This window comes from Trichechus manatus, unplaced genomic scaffold, assembly GCF_000243295.1.
Source record: "Trichechus manatus latirostris isolate Lorelei unplaced genomic scaffold, TriManLat1.0 scaffold00140, whole genome shotgun sequence".
Taxonomy (NCBI): Eukaryota; Metazoa; Chordata; class Mammalia; order Sirenia; family Trichechidae; genus Trichechus; species Trichechus manatus.
Window position 1 is genome coordinate 4,197,831 of NW_004444076.1, and position 25,802 is coordinate 4,223,632.

Here is a 25,802-nt window from a genome sequence, read left to right on the forward strand (position 1 = left end):
ATGTGGTTGGCTGATGAACCTGGGCAAGTTCCTTTTCTGGCTCCTGATTCCTATCTGTAAAATGGGTAAAATGTGGATAGTACCTACTCAACATAGCCCAAAAAGTTGTTTGAACAATAAAATGGAAACGTTTACAATGCAGCTTCCCATGCTAAAACTTACTATATTACAAAAAAAGGTAGTACAAAAGGAACAAGCCACAGACCTCAAATATACTACCCAATTAAACACCAGAAGGGACAAATCGCAATCTGTGATAATGTTAAGGAGGTTAATTCACAAAAGTACAATTTCCCAGTTTATATGAAAATGGTTTAATAGTGAAACTTAAAAATGAGTAAAAGTAACAAAGTATATTGGCCTAAAGGGTATAGATTTTTCCAAACCATAGCAAATATTATGCAGACATTTATCAATTCAGAGCTTTTAACGTCTCTATCACATATGCTATTCTGAATCCTACTTAGTATTCAAGTATGAAACATGACACAGTCAAAGGCTTCTTTGGCAGGCATAATCATATGCACCAATATGTCAAACTCAAAAGCATTTTCTTCGTTAAACTTACCTGATGAAGGTATCTAATCAAAAGACAAAAGTGAACAATTTTAACAAGTGGTTCAGTGTCTCAGTAAGAATCTAAAAGGTAACAAAGTGCGAAGATAAATAGTTTTACAAATTAAGTTAAATACATTTTACAGTTTTATTATATTAGTAAATAAAATCATCTGGGTATACTTTAATTAGCAAAAAATAATAAGGATGATAAAAAGAAAAAGGAAAGGAGAAAAAGAAAAACTAAAATAAAATGCACCTCAGACCAGAATACCATAACAAAAGTTTTGTGGAAGCTGCGTTTTATTTGAAAATCCACCCATTTTTGCTAACATACATTTTAATATTGTAAACAAAAATAGAATCTGCAGAGACAATGCAACAAGTATGCTTAAACTCATGTACAGAATTGCTTTCCTACAACGAACTGTCCTTCTTAAGGCCCCACTCAACCCAAACGTTAAAATGTATTTACACAAAGCACCGATCAACAGTGCAATTTAATTCTTCATTAACTAAACTCTTGGCTAGACATTAACTTTAAAGATACTATTTCCCCTTATTTAAAAGGTACATGATCGTAACATGGCACAAGCCAAATAAAAGGTTCAAGGATTTTGTCCCCCTTCCCTCCCCCCATAACACCTCCTAGAGTTTTACTGAAAAGAAGGAAAGTCTTGAAGTGAAAGCAATTCCTCACATTCATTTTGGAAAGGCCCTAATGTCAAATGGAAAATAATGACATGCCAAGCACAAAGCAGTAAAGTTCCTTCCCGATGCACTAATGCTGAATTTAAAATGTAGTGCTTTTCCTAGTCAAGTGAACTGTTCCCTTACAAAATCCTAGGCACAGAATTGACTATAAGGATTAATGCATTTATAATGCTTCCCTAATTCCCACAGAGATCGAGAATTTTTAAAAGATTCAGACCTATGGACTTGCCTTAAAATATTTAGTGCTCTGTATGTCAGCTGAAAAGCATTCTGAATCAGATTTATTCTTGTGGATAAAAATCAAACATACTGTGTACATCCATACTCATTTTCATAAGGAGGTTTGATACAATATTAATGTTACATAAATTGATAATCATAAATAAATACAAATACATAAGGAATGTCTACTGCAAACTGAATATATAATTTTTTAAAAAAGAAAGGTTAATTTCAGTTACTGTTTCTGTATCTGTGAGGACTGGAGAAAAGAAAGATACTGTATAATTAAGAATTATGATTTTTATCCCTCCGGAAGAGTCCTGTTGAATTACAGTAAAGGACACAGCTCTTCTCTCCAGGCAGCTTTTCCAAATACACATTTCACACTATCCAAATAAGGGCTTCTCTTGGTAGGCTACTGATTATGGGTATTAATAGAAGTTGAAAGAACTGAAGGGTTAGTCACCAAAAAGACAGATCTTAGTCTTAAATCATGGCAATTCTTGGCTTTATAAACTGTATTGATACATTCTCCTATAGACTAGCCCCGATTTCCTTCATGGGCCTTCACTGGGTTACTGTAGCATTCTAATGGAAGAAGAGAATTTAAGAGACAGCAGTTTGGATTTTGCTGGAAGTAAGGATTTGCTGCTTGAGCACTTGTCTTTTTGGAATAATTCCATTCTTTTCCATCTAGTTACATAAACTGTATCTGGAAAAAAAAAGAAAAGAGTGTAAGCTAATTCACTGCACTGTAGGATGTCTTCTCACAAATAAAAACTGTCCAGAACACTGGGCCAGAAGTGTTCACAGCATGCTTATCACAAACCCTGATTATAAAACAAAGTCAGAATTATCTGTGCCAGAATTTAATATCTAAAGCATATAGAGCTTTCCAAACACCTTTCTAATTACTAAAAACCAAGAGGGAGGGCATAGAGAAGGAAAGGAAGAAGATGAATGAACTACTTTTCTATGACAAGTTCAGAAAATCTTTCCATGAACGCAAGTATTCCACACAAAATCTCATCTGGCAAAGCAAAATTTGAAATATTATTTCTAAATTTATATCATAAAATTAGAGATAAAAAGGGAACAGTAATATTATGCTTGCTAAATCATTTCCTTACTGACAAAATGTGAAAGATCTATCTATAAAGGAACACTTTTCAATAGGGTGTCACTGTTCATTCAAAGATACTTCACTCATGATTTCCTTTAAACTGTCCAGACAAAGAAATTACTAGGTAGATATGCTAATAAACTTGCCAAATCAGAAGAACATAAACTCCCAAAGATCTACAAGATATATCTAAACTGGGGGCTAGCACACCAAGAACAAATTACTGTATGGATCATATGTAGGATCCTTCTATTGAAAAGGGCCTAAGTATGCACTTGTTCTTAAATAAAACCAAAAACAAAAATTGTTTTTTAAAAAATGTTACCATTTTTAAATGAAAAGGTATACATAAAAATACAACCCTTTAAAGAAATTGTTGAAATGAATTCTTCACAACTAACCCTGGCCATTATACTAAAACTAATGATGCTGCTCATCAAGCTCTAATCTGATTGTAAAATTGTGCTGTTCTCCACATTTTTTTTCAAGAGTGACTAAAACATCTAGTTTTTAAAGGTAGTATTTGATCTCATCTGCTGTGAGCAGTGGATGCTTATATATAAACACGAAAGATGGTCCTTTGATTTCACACCTTCCAATTATGTTATTATGTTAAAGATAATTCCCAAAAGTTGCTTCTCCTCTTGTCCTATCTTGACTTATTTTTATTCATCACCTAAAAAATACAGGAGGAGGAGGAGGAGGAGAGGAGAACCTAGAGCCCTTTAAAGGACAAAGAAAGAGAAGAGTGAATTGTGCTGAATGTGTGGTGATTTTTTTTTTTTAAGTATTTAAGTCCCCATTGCCCCCAACAAGCAGCAATACCTAAAGTGATTTATAAGAAATCCTCCAAAGAGAGCTCTGCAAAAGGGTCCTTTCCTGAAGCTCTGTGAGGACTGTGACTGGAGGGGCTGGATGCTGCCGACAGCTGGGGGGAAAGAAGACAGAGAGAGGGAAAGAAAAAAAGGTCTCAGAATGACAGAACATGAAAGCAGAAAATGTAATGAAAGAAGAAGTGGTTTTGTCATCTTTAATAAATATAAAGGCAGCCTTTGTAGAAAATGGAATTACTAAAACAAAAGGTTCAGTCACATGTCAAGTTAAAGGGTATTAAATGACACGTGGTTTTCAGAAAACAAAATCTTGCTTCTGAAATTCCAAAGGAATAAAGTCTTTCGCCCAAAAAGGTCACTATAAGCTGACCCACGGTTAAGACTTTGTTGTGTGTTTGGGGGGGTGATGGCAGGGAGAAAGGCACAGAGTTGGTTTTTGTTTAACTGAGGAAAGACGGCTTCCTGTGCCCAGGCTATCTGTTAAAAGCTGTGTAAACTCTGACCTCAGTCCAGATCCAGCAAATCTAGCAGCCTCCTTTCCTTCCTTCCTTCCTTCCCCTCTCTAAGAGGTGGAAAGCCCTGTCCTCAGTGCCTACACTTTTTACACATGGAATTGTCTCCTGCCTGCTTATCTGGACATGCTGCAGCTGACTCGTACACTCTGGGAGGTGAAAGGGACCTTAGGGGTCACCTAGTCTAACAGCCCATATACTGCACTGAATATGGGGAATCCTTAAGATCTTTGATTCTGCTTCCTGTTTGAATGTATTTGCTTGATTCTTAGAATTTCTTCCTATTATTTAATTTGAATACACTATAAGGCATGCAGATTGTTGACCTCAATAACACATCTTTAGTATTCCCCAAAGAAAGATAGCTCCCAAAGAACCAAGATGTTCATTTTCATATATGTTATCTCCTTCACCAGGCTGACTTATAAGTATTTCAAACCAAACACACACCATTTGTGTTTGGAATACACTTTTAATTTAGTCTCTCCCCTTGCATAGGACTGTAGAGTCAGGTAAGTAAAGGGCTGTCCTTTGAGGAATGTTCATTCTAGCATTAAATCAGAGTCGACCAAATGGAAACAGTTTCAATTCATACTTCAACATTCAAACCCTATAAAGGTTTCAAGCCTCTAAATCTGTCTTTGATGATTCAAAGTGATTTCATTTCTTTCTGCCTTTTCTTCCTTTCTTCTTTTTCCCTTTTTTAAAAGAAAAGTATCATAGAGAATAAACAGTCAATGATTTTCAGCAAATATTACATAACCAAGACACGCAATTTGTTATTTTGGACGTCAAGCTCAATTTACAGGTTTAGAAACCATCTTTAGTTGTGTTAGTGGTTGAGTCATTTTTCTAATCCATTTCCTGTTTCAGGAATAAATGTTCAAAGACAATAGGAAGAGGTATGGGAAGGATGATGAAATTATGCAGGCAGCTACAGATGGGGGGACAGGAAAGCATGTCTGGGTTTGAGGTTTCAAATACTTTCCATTTAGAGATTAAGGTGAAACGTAATCGGAAAGACAGCTTTTCTTCCCCCTTCAGTCCAACCACAAATGACCATTCAGAAGCAGGATGATTTCAAGTGAAGTAATCAACAGTCACTGAGCTGGTGGGAGTCCAAAGTTACAGACTTATCTTCAGGATTAACTGGGTTTCTCTCCAAAGTAAATATTTTCTCTTTCACTTGAAGTTAAAACAAAAAACCTTGCTTATTGCAGATAGAGCACATCCAAAATCACATGTTCCCTGATGAAACATCTTCTTAAATCACGTTTTCATGATGGTGGTAGTTAGAAGACCTGACAGCCCTGGAGGAAAACGCTCCTCAAGAATATGGTCAAAGTGGCAAGGAGACACTTCTAGTCTTCTCAATATGTGAGAGTACTGCTAGAAATTAGTCCTAGAGGCTTAAATGTTGTTGAAGAGGATCAATTTCCCTTGGGGGAAAAAGTGCTGGTTTCTAACTAATATTTCTATCAGTCTCTTAAATTGGTAAAATACACACACATATATGTCTTATATCTATAAATACAAAACTAAAACATGATAAACAGATGCAACTAATAACAAAACAAGATTTAACATCCATGCAATAAATTTCATATCATCAACGTCTATCTCAAGCAGATGAAACCGTGGCCCACACTGGTTTGGCTGACTGCAAAGAACGCCAAGGACCAGGCCACCCATCAGCCTTGACCATCTGGTCCTACCCCTTTCTACCACCTGTGCCAAACCACAGGTACACACCATGTGGACTAGGCCCTGGCCCTGGAAGGACAAGTGAGAAAGTAGTGAGCTCAGGGAATAAATAAGGAAAGAGAAAGAAAGGAAATATGCTGCAACAGTCCAACTACTGCTCAAGGAAAACAGGAAGAGCAAAGAAGCATCAAGGAGCAATGAAGTCCTGGCAGGAGAGAAGCAGCAGGGATTTAAAAGCTTGAGAAAGTCACCTGAAAGTACAAGGGCGCATTCTCCTTTACTTGCAAATAAACTCAAGAACATGTAGGGTTGCTAAGGAACATAAAAAGGCAAGGTTGAAGCACTGGAGAATAAAGAATTTCAAAAAAACAAAAAACATACATAGCATTTTTAATTGTAAAATCACCAAATTTTAAATGCCAGCATAAGACAAACCATAATTGACGATGCCAGTCAAATTCTACTATAAAAATGCCATCACCAGAAATCTGTAATGAATAAAAATAAAAACAGCCCTAACCATTTATTTCTCTATACCAAAATTCCTTCAGAGCTAAAAAAAAATTAGTAACAGTTTTTTTCAAATTAAACTGACCCACACCACAAATATAATCACTGGGTGACGCAAATGGTTACGCACTTGACTATTAATCAAAAGGCTGGCAGTTGGAACCCACCCAGAGGTGCCTCGAAAGATAGGGCTGGTGATCTTCAGGAAGATCGCAGCCTTGAAAATCCTATAGAGTACAGTTCCACACTGCACACATGGGGTGGCCATGAGTCAGAATCAACTCAATGACAACTGGTTTGGTTTGTCTATACCACAAACGAATGTGTCTTATAAACAAAATGGTCAGTCTTACTGGTCCAGTACAGATATATTTGGTCTTTCTTTCTCACTTTATAGGAAAATTAAATATCAAGAGGCAAGAACAGCATACAAATAAAAATATTGAAATTTACAAGTAATTAGTGATGGCAACTCTTAGCTGAAATTCCTCTACCCTTTCCTCCACTCTAATCAACCTTTAAAGAAAAATGTATTAAAATAATTAAAAAATCTAACATTACAAAAAACAAAACAAAACACCTCTGCTTTTATCACCAGAGCAAAGATTTATTGTTGTTGTTGTAGTACATTTAGTAAAGACAAAGTACAGAAATCACAAATTAACTTTAAAAAAAGGCAAGCATACCTAGAGTAAAGGAGTTTTAAAAAAGAAACAAAAATGGTACTCCATCATTATACTCCTAATTAACACCAAAGAAAGAAAATTTCAGGTTAGAACAAGAAAATATGGTAGTCCCAAAAAGTGAGGTTAGTGCAATTAATATCTTATGGGAAAATAAAGGATTTGATATTTAAGGACTAACTTCTGATCTATCATTGGCTGTTCCTAAAATTCTTAGAAAAGCATCAACTTTGTCACATTTTTACATTTGAATTTTTCAGTCACTCAAGAGCCCAGACAGCAAATAGCAATAATGTAGAGACGACTCATACCAGTACCCCCCTTTATAGCTGCTTTGAGGATTAAATAAAAATATCTAAAGCACCCAGCACATGCCTGGCATTTACTAGCAGCTCAAGTATTAGTTCAGACTTCCCAACTGCTTACTATCAAATGTTCATCTATCCTTATATGAGGTCCCGCACAAATGCTATCTAACCTGGGCTGCTCTTGCACTGTGCTCTCAGCACTCTGTGTTTCTCTTAGAAGGATTCTTTTTTGTTGTTGTTGAGAACATACACAGCAGAATACACACCATTTCAACAATTTCTACATGTACAACTCAGTGAACTTCCTGTAAGGATTCTTTTGTTACCATCAACTAGCCACTTTTTCCTGTCTGGTGCTTCTTCCTGTCTCTACAATCTGCCATCCCAAAATCCACTTAATTTCAACTCAGCTAGAATTTATGGCCACATTTCGTTTGTAGGAAAAAGTAAAAGTGAAAGTAGAAAAGCAATTTTTTTTTTAAAAAGGGACTTCTCTAGTAAACGGTATACAGTTAGCACATGTAATAATACATGCTTCCTATATATACATGTATTCTATACATGGTCAAGAATGTTCACCATCAAGATTTCATAGAACTTCACAGTCACCAAGATTTTAGGGGCACTTTCTGGTTTCAAGGCCAGAAACTAGATGTCCACCTTTTAGAAAGAACGTCATTAGCAAACACCCAGTAAGTTAAGTTTTATTCTATAGGTTTTCTTATTAACGATGGTGGTCAGCAGACAGCATTCCTAAAATTCTTGTTTGGCTCATTCAGGTGTGCACTGGAGGCTAGAGAACCAGTTTTCATCTATGGTACTAAACTTCGATTACCAAAGTAAATAGTATCCTCTAGCAGGCAAGGATGAATGAACACAATACACTGCTGACAAAGCAAAAGGCCTTCTTCACAGAAATCCAGCTGGGCTGATCAGCTGACAGATCAGGCACTGCCAAATTCACACACCAAGAAAAGCGGAGGAAAAAAAAACCAAAGCCCAAAAATCAAGAGGGCCATTAATTCCTACACACAGGAGTCATTAAAAGGCCATTTTTTAAAAACTTGAATTATTTCAATATCTAAAACCAACAGTGCCCCCATTTAGAGGGGTAAAAAGCACTCACAACAAGCCACTGTTTCCTTTCAAACACTTAACTGATGTCAGACTTACTTAAAATTGGCCATTACAAATAAAAAGCAGCAGCATTTTGCATCTTTAGCTATATGCTCCATAAACAAAACGCCTAGCAATTCTCCATTAAAATGCCTAATACCAATTAGAAATGAACAAAATTTTTAAAATGCTAATTTTTGAAATTAAAACTCCCAAATGCAACATTCTAGAGTTTTCAGATTGCTTTTGGGAAAATAGGCAGATTGATATGGGAGTGTGTGAATTTATCATATAAGGAAGTGATAAAACAAAAACCCTTCCCCCCTCAAAAGATGTTCAAAGACATCTAAATTGCCATATAAACTTTTATTAAAAAAAAGTGTTACTTCACATCCCAATGACTTTCAAAGAAATCTGAAACTAACCAGGTTACTACCTTCATGCTTAATAACATTATAGCTGCATATTCCAAGTGTGGAATGAGTTTATAAACTACTGGTCAGCAATGGACATTCCAAGTTATATAAAACACTAGTAAGAAAAGTCCCCATCCTCCCCAAATTAATGAATACACTAGCAACATGTAACACATAATCAAATAATAAGCAAGACTGTGAGGAAGCTCAGAAGAGAAAAAAGGTATAAACTACAGGCACCTAGTATTTTCCACGTAGTCGAACTCTAGGAAGATGCACTACTAATGTAGATCATATTAAAGTAGTAATAATAACCATCCCTACACTATTAGGCACGAAACAGAAAAATATAATGACCATCTTTAAGCAGTTAACACTTACATATAGTATAGTCTACTAACTTATGGCTATAATGAAGACAACGTCCTAAAGAATAGAACAAAGTCTGAGCTAATCACCATCTGAAAAGTATTAGCTGCTTTCTCATTAGCAAGTTCAAACACAGCATTTACAGTAAGCTAGATACAATGCATAACACACAGCACAGTGTCTGGAAGGACCTACTAAATGGCAGTAAGATATACTAAGATCTAGGAGGGCTGGAGTACTCTCAAAAATATTAACTTGATTTAATGGTATCAGGCAAGAGACCAGAAGCTACAAGTTATCCTCTAGGTTAGTAATGGCTCCCAACAAACACTTGAAGGCGGAGAAAAGGATTTTAGGCCACAGCTATAAAATTAGGATTTGATTAAATAATTCTATTTTGATGGGATTTCATCTTTCATTTAAACTACCACTCATCTTACAATGTACAAAGATTTGGATCCCTGCCCTCAAAGTATTTTGAATTAAACTGAAAAACAAAACAAGAGAACAATTAAAAGGTAATTCACTAAGAAAAATTATTGTGGTTACAGCTAGTACTGAATGGACAAAATTAATCTGAAGGACTGGCCAAGAATCATTAAAAACTAAAATATGCAAAAATCTCATTCACCTCAAAGATAAACAGTTTTTCAATTATTTTAAAAAATTCAATCATGAAATCAAAGGTATCTTCATTCCTCAGGTGAGGGTCATATTTCACCTTACAGTAATTATTAGTCAACAAGTCAAATCAAATTTGAATACTGCTACAAATTATATATTAAAATCATTATTTGTAAGTAAAATGAGAGATCAGAGAGGAGCAGAGAAAGTCATGCAGTGAAAAAGGTTAAGTTTTCATGGTGGAGAGGTTTCAGCAGAGCTTCCAGACTAAGACAGACTAGAAAGACAGGCCTGGTGATCTACTTCTGAAAATTAGTCAATGAAAACCTTATGGATCAACACAATAAGTCTGACTCAACTGCTCTGGACATGTCACCAAAAACCAGACTTGTCAAGTCGATTCCAACTCATAGCGACCCTATAGGACAGAGAACTGCTCCATAGGGTTTCCAAAAGCGGCTGGTAGATTCAAACTGCTGACCTTTTGGTTAACAGCTGAACACTTAACCACTGTGCCACCATGGCTCCGGACATGTACCAGGAAGGATCAACTGCTAGAGAAGAGCATCATGTTTGGTGAAGCAGAGGGCCAATGAGGGCGTGGGAGGCCCTCGGTGAGATGGATTGGCACAACAGCCATAACAATGGACTCAAACATGCTGGTGATTCTGAGGATGATGCAGGACTGGGCAAAATTTTGTTCTGTTGTACATAAGGTTACCATGAGTCGGAGTTGACTGGATGGCAGCTAATATACATAATATACCACTTCAAACTTGATCTCTCAACTCAAAACTTAATCATCCTAATGTTCTCATTCTCTTCTGGCATAAAGTAATTAGGAAAAAGCATGTCTGTCACTGTTTCTTTTCATGCAAATAGAAATTGTGGCATTTTTTTGGTAAGTGAAAAAGCTTGTGTGGATTTTAGAAGGCAACAGGATATAAAACCTGTGTTTAAGAGCAGATTCTGGGGGTGAGCAATTTTTTTAAGGTAGATTTTTACTAAGATTGTTTTTAACCATATCAACAAACAAACTCATTCTTATGCAATGTTTCAAGGCTGAAGGTATTATTCAAAACCACAGATGATATTTTTGCCTACTATCATCATTATATCTTAAATGTGTAAATGTTGGTTTATAATCCAGCAGGAAAGCCCAGGAAATTTGCAGAGTGGTTCATTGCTGACAAAAGGGAGAACGCTGTAGCAGCCATCTGGGCTCCGTCCCATTGGCAGGGGAAAAAAAAAACCCAAACTCATTGCTGTCGAGTTGATTTCGGTTCGACTCAGCGACCCTATATGACACAGAACTGCCCCACAGGGTTTCCAAGGAGTGCTTGGTGGAGTTGAACTGCCAACCTTTTGGTTAGCAGTCACAACTCTTAACCACTATGCCATCAGGGTTTCCATTCCACTGGTAGAGGGGATCCCAAAACCAACCAAACCCATTGCCGTCGAGTCAATTCCAACTTAAAGTGACCCTACAGGACAGAGTAGAACTGCCCCATAGGGTTTCCAAGGAGCAGTTGGTGAATTTGAACTGCCAACTTTTTGGTTCACAGCCAAGCTCTTAACCACTGGGGTAGTGTGGTACAAATGAGCATTGGTCCAGGAATCAGGGATACCTGGGGATTACTTGTATTTCACCACTTGTGTAGTTGAAGAACATTTCTAAGTCTCAGTCTTCTTCATCTATAAAACAGAATGGTGATTCTAGGCCCATCTACCTTAAAGGTTATTTTGAGAATCAACTGAGATAATGTATGTGAAACTACTTGGAAACCAGGTAGTATCCAAGCTAAAGGTAACATACTCTTGTTTGTGAGACAGGAACTTGTAAGACAAGAGGCAGACTGTGTGCAGGGTTTAGCTACAAAGGGAAAACATTTCTGTGTCAGTGGGTCCTAGTAAGTTTATAGCTCTGGATTATCGCTTTTTTCTTAACTACATTAAAGTTCTTAGCACTTACTCCCTTAAAGCAGAAAACCAAATTATAAAAATAAATGATACTCTGATGTTAAACAAATGAACATCAAAGAAAAATTTAAAGAACATGAGGAAAACTTATAATTGTATAATCTCAAAAAAATAGCTATGTTGATAGATATGGAAATCATCAATATATTTTTTAAAAAGTTATCAAAATCTAGTTTTTTTTAGCAAGTTAAACCAGTAATCAGAACTACTGCTATTAAAAGAAGAGAAAGATAACTATAAATTAAAACAATCTATTTTATAAAAGTAAATGCATAAAAAGTAACTGACTTATAAAAATAATTATTGCATTGATTACCCTGACTTCCACTTATCATCATTATAAATACTAAATTTACTATCAGAACTAAGTTTGCTATCCATTCCCAGCCAACAGAGATACCAATTTATTAAATGATTTCAATAATCAAAAAGGCTGAATTATACATGTAGAAACTGCTGAACTGGTGTATGCTCTGCTGTGCCTATTCTCAACGACAAAACTAGTTTAAAAAAAAAAAAAGAAGAAAGGCTGAAAACGGAAAGAGTCCCTGTGCTTCACTAATCTATAAAATATATAGAGAGTATATTCAAACTGGACTGATTAAGATTAATCTTGGCAATATAACACTAATGTGTCGGCAAATGTAGTATCATACGCATTCAAGCAGAAAAGGAATATTGAGTCCACTATCAATTGCTCACAAATGTTTTCACATAATCATTAAGTACATAAAGTAACCAATCAGTCTGCATCAGAAGCAATTTAAGAAAAGGAGGGGTGCTTTCACAACTGCATGTAATTAATTATTTCTAACCATCAAATAATATGAACAGAGCCACAGACAAAAAAGGACAAGCCATCCCATCACTTCACAAGGGTCTCATTATCATAGTATGCCACTAGAGAAGTAAAAGTAACTTCATGTCTCCTCTCCTAACCATAATTGGTAAAAGCTTAATAAAAAAAAAATTCAGATTCTCCTAATACCAACAATGAGATGAAAAACAAACAAGGAACATTTAGAGTGAATGTTCAGGAAATGGAAGAAAGAGCTTTAGAAATATCTAAAGAGGAAAGTTTCTTGATTAAAAAAGTCAGGTTAGCATGGAATTTCAAGGTTTTTTCCCCCTTTTCTGTTTGTTTTAAAATACATACCCAGTAGTAAGAAGATACCTAACAAAAAAATAATAATTCACAACTTTTTGGAGACTTGTCAATAGTTTTACAAACATCTCAAGGGCAACATCCTTGCTGTAGCATCACTCAAACTGTTAGCCAAGAAGCTGGAGCTCTGGGTTAATGGTTTCTGCGATTCACAAAGGACAGCATGCCAGAACCATGAACAGAAAAAGCAGGTTTCTTAACCTTATATAAACCATCCTCTGGATACACCAACCATAAGTCATCAAGAATTTTCCATCTTTAAAATTTTTAATTTGCTTGTCATTCCCCTCCAAATAATCAATATTCCTAAAAGCTTTTACATGAGAAAGACATTAAGCAAATAACATTCACCATTAAGAGGAAAAATTGTTTGTCGAATTGTATAAAAGGATTTTCTAGTATTATATTATCCCTTCCAAATCAAGCGCATTAAAACAGCTACATGTAGCATACAATACCTGTGCTCCTGATACAGGGCCAAAGGGGTTTGGTGGTCTCATGACAGGCTGGCTGTATATTAAGGTTGGTTGTGTCATTACAGGTACACTTCCCATTTGAGGAGGCTAAAAAATAAAAGATTATCAAGTTAAAGGATACTGACTCATATCTTCCTTATTATGAGTAAGTAAACAAGGAAGATGACAAGGATGAAAAGTATAGTACCTCTGCTTTAATTCAAAGAGAAAATTACTCTGAATGCAAATAAGACTAACAGCTACAAATTTTCTTAAGAGTATTTTTTTTTAAAGGAAAATCTTTACCATGCTTATTTTTAAAAGGATGTAACAAAGCCTAATAAGTTATTCTATTCAATAAGCTGCAAAATTTAAACTTTACTACAGTACAGCAGACAAAAAATTTCGATAAAAACACTTCCAAAATTTCCAAATTTGCCAGCTTTAGACAGAGAAAGCTTGAAACTACAAAACTAAGGCATTTAATGGAAATTGGCTTTGTATATCAAATCAAGTTCTTATTCCATTATGCAAGTGATCAGAAGTAAAGATAGCTGACTCTTTGAAGAGGTTTACTCTCGATTCTTTCATTTCAGATATTTTTAGGGAGAACCAAGAAGAGGCTTAGATTACACACAAATTCTTGAGTAACTGAAAACAGAATCTCAATCAACAACCTGTTTCTTTAAAAATCACCACTCCAGGGTATAAAACAGAAGTACTATTTTTCAAGTAGACTCCGGCTATTTCTAGTGTTATGAAATTCAAGATTATAGTGGCCATTTAGGTCACTATTTGTGACTCCAATCAAAGACACAGAAGGTTCTAAACTCTTCTGTGGGATAATATGGAAAGCAGAAAATATGGATGGCAATTTTGCCATTTCCAAACATCACCAATTGCAGCAAGAATGGTTCTTGTAATCTTAAATTTTAGACATGTGTCTTCATTTATAATGCTAAAATTACTTATAGGACAAGACTATAAATAATCTGATTAATCTCTTCATTTGAGATTAAAGTTGATACTGCTACAGTTCACTTTCAACACAACTGATTTCCAAGTGGATGAATAGCCCTGCCATCACTGTTGGAACTTCCCTAGCAACTAAACTTCAAAACAGATAAGAACTTCATTTTAGGTTTATGGCCTGAGTTTTTGTGCAGACTCTTTTTTTACGTAATGAATACCAATCCAAAAACTGTGAAACTTCACACATATCAAAGGAGCTACTTCCATACGATGTACATGAAGTAGCACAGCAGCCACAGTAACAATACCAAGGGACAGGGTCCTGCCCTCTACCAGCAACATTCTCTCAAAGCTGTACCAGTTGGTTGAAGCCACTATCGCCACTTTTTATTTAAGTGAATCTGTTTATCGAGAGAATTGTGGGAGTAAGCCCATCTAGACTGTGGATTACAGGCAACCTGAAGGTTAAAGGGTTGTTTTTGTACTATAAAAATCACTGTCACAGGAAAATTTCTCTTGCTTTTACTAGATGAAATTTACTGCTACAGAATTCAAGAAGTGTTAGCCCCTCTTCTCCACTATAGTATATTAAGGTTATAAGACCTCACTGGTATTATATTTATGGTCACCGCAACAAAGGCTTAGAATTAATACTAACGCTTAAACGAGTCTGTAAGTATAAAATGCCCAGTAAAAATAATCTAGGCAAAAAAATAAGTGAAGTAATACTGTGAACTTTAATAAATAACACTGTATAATGACTATTCTAGAAATATTAATGTAGCCATTGTTATCATTCTAGGTACTGTGTTAGGCACTAGGTGCAATAAGTTCTTTCAGTTATGCTTATAACAAAAACATGTTAAATATGAGTATTTTTAAAAAGCTGTATCTGGAAATATACTTACAATTCCATATCCTATCATTCCTGTTGGTGTAGTAGCAGGATAGGCCATTACGGGGGGTGCCTGATATAGTGAAAGAAAAAAACAAACAAGGAAGTGTAACTCACTGTGTGTAAACTGAATTTAAGGAATCAATAGCTGTAGTTCCACTAAAAAGAATTGCTAAGACAGCTGTGATTAAGTAGCACTTATGATCATTAGTAACTGTCAATTAATGCCCAATAGAAAAAAAAGAATCTTAAAAATTAGCAGAAAAGTATATTATTAGAAAGGAAAAACACCACTTAAACTTAGACAAAACAGTGATCTAGGATTTCAACGAGCTTTTACAGCTTTAAAAATATTCAGATTTTTAAAAATATTCAAAGTTTAAAAATTTAAAGCCTATCAATAGTACAAAAAATATTTACCTATAAAAAGTAATATTATTGAATGTTTTTCTAGGTACTTCATTTCTTTAGCACTCAAAGAAAAAACTTAAAGATCCCAAATCAATAAATAACATAATCTTCCATAAAATTAGTTTCTAAGGACCTCATTCACTCTTTTCAAAGAACCTCAATGATTTAAAGCCACTATTGAGTGTATTATTTCTATGTATCACAGTTCTCATATAGTTTGTATGTTAGCTTTCCTTTTTAATTTATTCCATAAAATTTATTTTCTGCAAAGCACCAATTTGAAGGAGGAACATTAAATTTTTGAGTCAGTTTATGCCTTAATGTTTAAAAGAACCATCTACCACTAAGAGGTTTAAGTTCCCCTCTTCCTCCTGCTTTAATTCATGCTCTGTAATAGTGTCGCTATGAGTCGGAATCAACTCAACAGCAATGGGTTTTTTTTTTATTATTCTAAACATATATCTGAGCACAGAATCATTTTAGGTATATTTGCTGTCTTAACAACACTCCCTGTGTGTTATCTTATAATGAAAACTGAAACTGAATACAGGTGAAAGACCAATAACACTGCTGAAACATTAAAAAAAAAAAGAGAGAAAGAAATCATATGGCAATTTGAACATATGCATGGAGAAGTTAAACAAAGCATAACTTTTAAAAACTAATATTAAAGTGAATAGTTAAAAGTTCAGTATTTGGGTGAGCATGTAGGACTTATTGGTCTCTCCCTACTTAAAAACCAAAATCTGCAAGAGCAGTAGACAAACTGCCAAGTACAGCAGAAGCCTGTAAGATTTCATGCAGTTGTTACTTTAAACATTACCGCAATCCACATTTCCCTTCATTCAGAAGTCATTAAGTGCATAGTGGCAGCACAGATAGGCACACAGACACCCAGCCATCTGGCAGCAAATGGCCGAATATTAAGCAAGAAAAAAAATTGGTATTTCCCATGCCACCATCAGAATTAATTCTGCAACACACCCATGAAATCAGTAGATGCTAGAAGAATTTTTGGCACATTGAAAATCTGAATGTGAAAACAAGTAATAGCTGAAAGGTTATGAGATTCTGCTACAGCAGTGATTAACAGCATGCCAATTTATTGCAAAAAGGCTAGTTTTTGGTCACTTACGTATTGTGGAAAATGCATGCCATTCTGTTTTTCCCAGGGAGAACAATTACATAATGCAATAACACTGGATTAGAACAAATACTTACACAACAGAAAATACACAGAGAGCATTTTAGTTCACATGTACATTCACTAACTACCTAAAAACTCTTTTAATTCCAGTATCTAGTGAAAGAACATCTATACTGAAACACTATCAAGGCTGACAAGGGAAATTTTGTCCTTGGCCTCATCCTCTTACATGAACAATTTTTTAATGATTACAAGTGTCATTACAACATAAAATGTATCACTAGTATCAACAGTGCAAAATTCAGTGCATCCCATAAAAAGGGTTGCATCAGATGATGTCTACCACAGGAAAAAAAGCAAGCAGTGAAGTTATTAAAAGAATCTGTAGTATAACATCATTAAATATTTTAATTAATTAAATCCCAATTAATTTGTTTTAAATTCTAAAAATATTTTCAAACCTTGACAGTGTTTAAGGAATAAAAAGGTTAGAAATGTAAAGAAATGTCATAGGCAGCAGTTTATCTAACTGATGAATCCCATCATCAGCCCTAAACTTTAGCCATTAAAAAGAAAACCTATAAAATACAATGCATATAAATATATTAACAAAATCCTTTAGAGATGATAGACATTGCCATACACAACACAGCACCACAAATACTGTTATCATATCATCAACTTACATACATATTCTAGATGGTTAGATGCTGATTACATTCTAGTAGTCAACATTAAGTCTAGTATCGTCTACCAACTACTAATATTTCACATGAATAAATACTAATTCACTATAAAATAAGAAAACACTCATTGTATTATATTAGCAAATGTATTTATATCACCCCTTGTACATTATCAATGTTACAATTCACACATGAGACTATAAAATCCACTAACCTCCTACCATCTCCTAGTCAGTGAGCTGTGATACAGTGGAAAAAACACTGGATCCAGAGTCAGAAGGAATGGATTTCAATTTAAATCCACTATTTTTTAGCTGCTTCACTTTTGGGGAAAAATCATATAATTTAATCCTTACAATGGGGATAATGGTACGTGCTGAAACCACCTTAAGAGTGCATCATTTGAGGCTCAAGATAGTCAGTGAGGGAGCAAAATGTAAAAACTATTTAAATGTAAGATTTTATTATTAGCAAGGGCAGTTATTGCTACCGTGAAAAATTACTGCCTTAAAAAGGGAGCTAAATTTCAATATTATTTTCCATTTATGAAATCTGAAGCAAATTAAACTCTTTAGGTAATGTTACGCAAAATTTTATCAGCACACTATTTTTTTTAGCTCATCCCTACTAACTTAACACATGACTGACCCAAAGAAAACAAAGCAATGCTCTGGAAGGGATTTAATAACAAGAAAGTAGCTATAACAGGGACAATGAGGGTCCAACAATAATAGAATGGCTACAATGTGCAGCCAATGTAATCAAAATGCTACTACTAGGACACTGTTATAAGAAGACATGTTTCAAATTTTTCTACAAGAAATGAGTGTTCTCTGACCCAGGGAGACTTGTTGGACTGGTAAAACAGCAGCTAGCCAAGCACAGGGGTACAGCCATAAGGCTACCCTGGGTCAGCTGTGCCTTATAGTAATTAAAATCATTCCTAGATCTTCCTCAGTACTATCTACTAACTAATGAATTAGCATATATAAATTATATAATATTAACAAAAAGTACAGTGTCTTTACAATGGTGAGATTAGAAAAAAATCATGTTCTAGAAAATAAGTAATAAATTTGAGACCAGCCATATACAGTACCGTATTTTTATGCAAATAATGCGTGCCTTCTGTGTTTGTTTGCCAACAGCTCCCTCTCCCATAAGGTATTTATAAGAGCCACTATGCTAAATTTTTTATATGTTGCTGTAATAAAAATTAGCATAGCATGCCTATGAAAATACATACTGATGTAAAAAAATCAGCATAGCACTCTTACGAAAATACCTAGCTACGGAGGGACCTGCTGACAAACAAATGTAGGAAAGTGTGCTACTTGTATAAAAATATGGTAGTGATTAACAGCATATGCTCTGTTGTTAGGCTTCTGGGGTTCTAAAAATGCATTCAATCACTTAAGAACTCTACCATCCCAGGCATATTACTTAGTAACTCTGTACCTCCATTTTCTCAACTGTAAAAAGGGATAATAATAGTTATTATCCCATAGGGTTAATTTGAGGATTATACAAAATAACACCACATATTATTTATTAGAACAATACCTGGCACATAGAAAGCCATAAATCAATGTTAGCTATTAAAATGTGCCTGGAAAATTTAGTCAATGAGCTTTCTTGAAAACAAACACAAATTACTTATACTTCTAAAACTCAGCAACGATCTTTCCATCTATGCCTATCATTTTAAAAACATTTTCATGTTACACATTTAACTAAATTATTCATGTGTTAGTAAATCATGAGCTTTTCTGACTCACCATTGTTGCAGCACTCCAAGCAGTTGTTGGTGCAACCTTTGGTTGCCAGTTAGATCCTCCAGTTAACTTCTTTTCACCTGGCTGACTCCAATTTACATCACTTTAAATAAACGTAAGTGAGAATATTAAACATCAGTTACAAAGTTTCTTTACTATATATTTAGTTTGAACAATGCATTTAAGATGTATACTTGACATCTCTACACACATTTTTGAGATGAATTCTAAACAGGGAAAGAATACAACAAATAAAACACTCACTTCTTTGTGGTTCCATTTCCAATGCCAAGATCTAGTACAGGAGAAAAAGAAAGCATTTTAAAATTAGACTAATTTTTATAAAGCAACTTATTTAAAAGGAGAAAAAAAAAAATCCAAAGAATACTTACTGCCCACAAGGTTGGCTAAGGATGAATCCAAGTCATCAGATACTAACTTGTTAGGTGGGAGTTTGGCAACAGGAAGACTCTGGTTTTGAGAGGCCACTGTTGGTTTGAGAAGTCCACCTAGTTCATCAAAGCCTTAAAGTTATAAACAGACGAAATAGGATTTGTAAGGAACCTTATGGTGCTACAATTTCCTAAAAGGGGTCTCTGCCTTTTCTCCTTGTTTGTTTACTGGAAGTCTTCCTTAAAAAAACGAGCACTAGGTAAATGCTCTTAAATGGAAACAGGAGAAATTCTCCATTTCATAGAGAACTGACTGAAAAGGCTGTATTTACTTCCATAGAAATCATTTATATCTTACCTCATGACAAAATATATTACAAGTAGAATATATGAAGAGAGAAGCAACCAAGTAAACTATTTTTATCGCTAAGTCGTGAAAGGGGGGGAATGGAATGAAATTCTCCCCTCACCCAGCAATATTTTCTGAAGATTCACTTATAATTGAAGCAATATAGATACAAAGTATATCTTTAACTTTTTTAAAAGTTCCTTTTACTTTAAGAAATATTATATAGACCTTTTATTCTTCAAGAATATGAAAATGAACCATGAGATCATCTCCTTTCTTCTTTAAAACCAAAGAAATTGCTAAATTCTCTAACTGTCATCTAGTAAATTAGGACACTGCCTGAAAACGAAAATAAAATAAAATCCCTAAAGGATATCTATCAGAGGGTAGAAGGTAACAGCAAATCTAACCAGCCCACTAGGGGACTCATTAGCGTGGCCTACGAAAGCAAGTGTTCAGGTTCACGGACTTTGAAAAAGAAGTCACCAAAGATGGTGGCTTACAAAATATGAGTGACTGATCTCTATTTCCTTTATTCCTTTTCCTAGTAAGACAAACTTGAAAGGAAAAGGCAAAATGCATAAAAAAGCATAATTATAAACATATTAGGTGCGCAGAAAAAAAAAACCTTAGTCCACACATACTCTTTATAAGTTTACTTATTTTTTGGATGGTAACTAATTATATGTTATAAAATTAAGAACACCTCAATATATTCTATTTAGCTGGATTAAATTTAATTACTAACCAAAATCAAAGGCCATTCCATGGTAAAAATAGAATTACTGACTATCAGTTTTATAGGAACCCTAAATCTTTACAAATTTCAAGTTAACAAGATAGTAAATGAAAACACTTAAGTGGAAACCTGTATCCTCAGATCTGTAAAGTTCTTTTAAGACAACTGAACAAGTATGCTATAATAATAATTCTTAAAACAATAAAAAGCCCCTGCACCCACAGCTCTAATCCTCAATATATTCCAGTTGCTTCTATATAGCTTTATCTAACAAGTGAAGATACTTACAGGTTATATTTTCCTACTTTTCAAACACAACCAGTTTCATACTTTAAAATAAGGTTATTACTTATTTTAGAAAAGATAAAAATTATAATGACTAAAAAGGCATAATATTCTACACGCAGTCACTAGCAATTTTACATTTTAATTTCTGAGCAAAATCTGTGTATCTTATTTAGCTCTGTGAGAAACAAAATCTTCCCAGAGTCAAAATTGGCACTAAGGAAAGGGTAATGGCTAATAGTTCCTTAAAGTTCTCTTTAGGGAAGACTAGGGGAAATTTTATTGGAAACCCCAATTTAATCTACTTATACATGTTCAAAGTAGCATTATCTTTTCTTACACAGAATCCAAATTATAACACTGTTACTAAAAAAAAATTCTTACCCCCAGAATCTACAATAACGTTTGTAGATTTATTTCCAAACACAGATTCAAAGTCAACATTAAGGCCAGTTGAAGGATGTGGCTGTGCAACTGGAGAAGGAGTGAATCCTGAGAAAAACCAAAATGGAAAAAAGTGCAATTCTTTAATATCTCTACATTTATAGCTTTTTAATAAGATGACAATTGAATGGAAAAAGCAATAAATTCCCAGAGCCAAAAAACAAACAAAAACACTAACCCTTCAAGCTAAACATTTTCTACACCACCACATTTTTGTGGTGATAATGATAATAAAATCATCCCACTGACAAAGAAAGAGCAACTGATGTTGAACTACTTTTTGTTTGTTTTACTATAGAAATAAAATTTTTCCATCTTTTACCTTAATTTTGTATGCTGATAATCTTTAAAAAAAATACATATAAAGTTCCAGGATTTTGCATAAAACAAAATATATACACATTTGGTAATGAAATAAACTAGGGTTCTTCAAAAAAATATAAATCTATTTAGTACCTCCAAGATAGTCTTTCTCCCTCTACCCATCCAACCTCCATTTCTCTCTTTCTCTTCTTTAACAGTTAATGAAAAGCTGTATGGTTTAAGTTCATTTTACTAGTAGCAGGATTCTGAAAGGTACAATCCACTAATCTTTATGTCCACTTTGTGGCAAGGTGCTTTCAGAACATCAAAGAAAAAAATAGAACTTTCAACTTCTAACCATTCTCTAACTTCAACTTCTTTCAACAGCGGAACTGACCAAGTATACAATCAATACGCTAATTTACCTAACTTTAGTCTGAAACACCAGAACATGAACAGGAAACTTATTCTTTCCTGCCTGCATTACATTGATGCTACTGACATTAAATAAACAGATACCACACTCAGATCTTTGAGACCAGTGTATGCTGAGGTAACAGTAAGTGTAAAATTTTCAATTATATGAGGCAGTATTTTTTTAGATGAAGTTCTGAATCTCTAGGGGCTGAAAAGAAGAATTAAAATCATCTAAAGAATTAAAATCATCTGTCAGATGACTTGGGGAGCTTTCAACTTCTGAGTATATCTCAGCCAGAGAACAGTCTGGCAAGGATCACAAAGAAGGAATTCTTTCATCTTGTGGAAGGCTGCAATAAATGGCTCCTAAGGTCCTCCCCTCTCTAAATTATACAAAGTCAGAACGTAAAATAAGTAATTCTGATATTAGAAGATTAACAACCATACCTTTAGAAAGAGTTGAACTTCACTATTAAACATAGGTTTTCTCTCTTCCCCTACCTCTGCTAAAGAACCTTCCGTCTGTCAGAATTGTCTCTTTGAATTCTTAATGTACAATGATGTTGTTATACTAGAAAGCCTGATCTTAAAGAAAACTGTAAAAAGTAGGACAAGAGTTGGTGAGAAATCCAAGAAGGTCCTCAAAGACAGAGGAGACAGAAAACTATGGTTTATTATTAACAATGACCCACACATGCTGGTACACATTAATACTACTACTTAAAAAAAAAAAAAAAAAAAATCCGTTGCCGTCAAGTTGATTCCAACTCAGAGCAACTCTATAGGACAGAGTAGAGTTGCTCCATAAGGTTTCTAAGGAGCAGCTGGTAGATTCCAACTGCTGACCTTTTAGTTAGCAGCCAAGCTCTTAACCACTGGGCCACCAGGGCTCCAAGTAAAAGTAGCATTTTACATCATATAGTGAATAATCTTTAGGCCACAAATTTTTAGAGAATGCACAAGTTTGATCTTGTTCCACAATTACTTAAACCTTAAACCACTCTTAACTCAAAGACACTGATAATATAACGGGAACACAAACACTATTTTTAAAAAAATAGTACATGCCAAAACAAAGTAATTTAGTATATAAATCTAATTATTCATCAAAACGTTTCTAGAATTGTACAGACTTAGCAATTTAATGACATTTTTAACACATTTAACATTAACAACATTTTAACAATTAAAAATGTTAAACTGCTAAAACTGTACAACATATACTTCTTGCACTGTGACAGTAGCACAGGCACAAAATTAACCATGATAGATTTTTGTCTGTTGAGTAGATACACTGCTTCTTTTTTTAAGGACTTAAGAGAAAAGCCAAATATGCCTACTCAGCAACAAACCAACCAGATGCGGTTGAGTTGATTCCAACTCATGGCGACCCCTTGTGTTTCAGAGCAGAACTGCACTGCATAGGGTTTTCATGGCTGTGACTTTTTTGAGAGCAGATCGTCAGGTCTTTCCTTCCAGGCCCCTCTTGGAGGGTTCAAACCACCAACCTTTTGGTTAGTAGCTGAGCACTTAACCATTTGCACTACACCAGGGTATTATAAAATACTGTTACCTAAAAGCAGCAAAGGTTAGAAAGGATATAAAGTAATCCAGAGCTAGTTTAAAAAGCCTCTACGTATCCGGGATGGAAGGGATGTAAAAATAAAATTTTTAATAAATTATAATAACGGATTAACTAGCAGGAAAACAATATATTTTCAAAGCAACTATCTTTTAATTAGTTAATGAATGCCTATAATACACACATTTTCAGGGTAAGAGTATTTTTTTTGCATCATCGTTTCAGTGCACATCATTAGCTTAATGGCCTTTTTTCCCCTGATCCACTTTTTGGAACATGGTCAGGATGGCTTACTTTTAGTTTTTAAAAGTTACTTAACATGAAGAAACAATATTACCATTTCAAAAAGGAAATTTTAGAGACAAAAAACAAACAAAAACCACCCCAGATTCTCCAAGTTAAGTTTAACTTTATGAAGTAATTTCTACACTGTCCTGCATACTCTTTAATTTCAGGAGGGCTCAGTGAAAACTTTATCACTGACCAGCAGCACCAGACTAACATCTAGAAGCCACTGCCCTGCATGGCAAATCTCAAGAGGACAACAATAAATTAACTGAAAGGTACAAGACTGACAAGCTTAGGGGGCAGAAAGGCATCCCAATACCTTAAAAAGGAGGGGAGGCTGGGCTGTTAATGGATTTGGGGGTAGTTCAGTAATAAATTAGGCCTTGTACTTGCTCGTGAAAATAACTGCTACCATTTATTAAGCCCTGTTAAAAACACTATGTAAGACTTTACAAACAAGATCTTATTTAAACCTTTAAACCCTTTAAACCTCCCAACAACACTATGAGACAGTTGTTATTATCCCCATTTTACAGATGTGGAAACTAAAAGATTAAACAATTGACCCAAGGTCAGAGATCTTGGTAAGTGGCAGAACCAAGACCTGAACCTTAATCGGTTTGATTCTAGAATCTATTAGGGGGTTTTCACCTTACCCTAAGTTTTTCGCCTTACATAAACTATTAAGCAGAAATATGTTTATTACTATAGCTATAATAATTTATTATATCCTTCATCAGGACTATCAAAATTTTATGAACTTCTTGAGTTCTTCATAGCAAATGATGGGTCAAAAAGTAAGTAACTTGGCAATTTTAAAAACTAAAAGCAATACAAAAACAATGTTCAAGATTGTATCTGATGATTAAATAATTTAGACAAAAAAGTTCAAAGTATGAAGTGGTCAATATATATATGATGGTTTTTAATACAGTCATTTTAACAATATTTTTATGTGTCAGGCAGTGTACTAGATGTTACACAGTTACATATGTTAACCTGATGGCAACCCATTTACCCCTCAGAGGCTCAGAAAAATTAAATACTTGCTTAAAGCCAGTTGAGGAAGTAGTAGAACTGAAATTCAAACTCAAGTTCACTAGATGCAAAAAACCCATATTCTTTCCATCAAACCCCCTCATAAATTCCATCTGTAAATACATTTAACCATGTCCAATTCTTGTAGCTAAAGTCAAGAATCTAAGTTCTCTATTTCTGTCAAACCTACTTAAGAACCTACTTAGGTACCTACTTAACTAAGGCAATCAGTTACTATATATGCACAAAAACCCAGTTGAACTTTGAGGTCTTATTGCTGCTATACTGGTCTAGAATCTATTTGGAGGGAAAAAGAAGAACATCAAATTGGTCATGCCTCCCTAGAAACTGCTTCCCATTTTTATGCCCTTTATGCAGGTCTGGGAAATCACACTCTTTTCCCCATACAATCTGCTTAAACTCGTGCCACACTGCTCAAGTTCATATTATCTACTGCTCTATTATTAAACTTAAGAAGAGCTTTAAATTCCTTAAGTTTGTAAATTAAAATGTTATAAACTCTTCTGAACAGAAGAAAATATACAAGTCCTGAGTATGGATTAAAATAAGACAACAGACATCGATTCACAAAACAACCATGTACTTAACCAAGGCAAACAAAATTAGGCAAAAAATTATCTGCTCTTCAAAAGCAAACAAGTGTACTATTTTCCTTATCAAGCCAAAAAAAATTCATTTTAAGAAAAAAAATCCTTCAATTTCTAAACTGATAAATTTTAAAGCTACCATTCATTACCTATCTCCAAAGAAACTGGCTATAATAGAGGGT

At 34.5% G+C, this 25,802-nt stretch overlaps 1 protein-coding gene across 7 annotated transcripts in view; it reads right to left on the reverse strand.

Moving 5' to 3' along the window:
* Positions 1–294: 294 nt before the first annotated feature.
* Positions 295–25,802, reverse strand: part of PICALM (phosphatidylinositol binding clathrin assembly protein) — a 108,814-nt gene continuing 83,306 nt past the window's right edge. For 2 of the 7 annotated variants that reach the window (XM_004385520.1, XM_023739792.1), the window contains 7 exons: positions 21,325–21,432; positions 19,568–19,699; positions 19,440–19,470; positions 19,179–19,278; positions 15,170–15,229; positions 13,293–13,397; positions 295–2,203 (listed from right to left, as the gene is read on the reverse strand). In XM_004385520.1, coding sequence (XP_004385577.1) covers positions 2,189–2,203; positions 13,293–13,397; positions 15,170–15,229; positions 19,179–19,278; positions 19,440–19,470; positions 19,568–19,699; positions 21,325–21,432 — 551 coding nt within the window. In that variant the 3' untranslated portion in view covers positions 295–2,188. The other 5 variants (XM_023739786.1, XM_023739789.1, XM_023739790.1 and 2 more) reach the window with 3 other exon arrangements.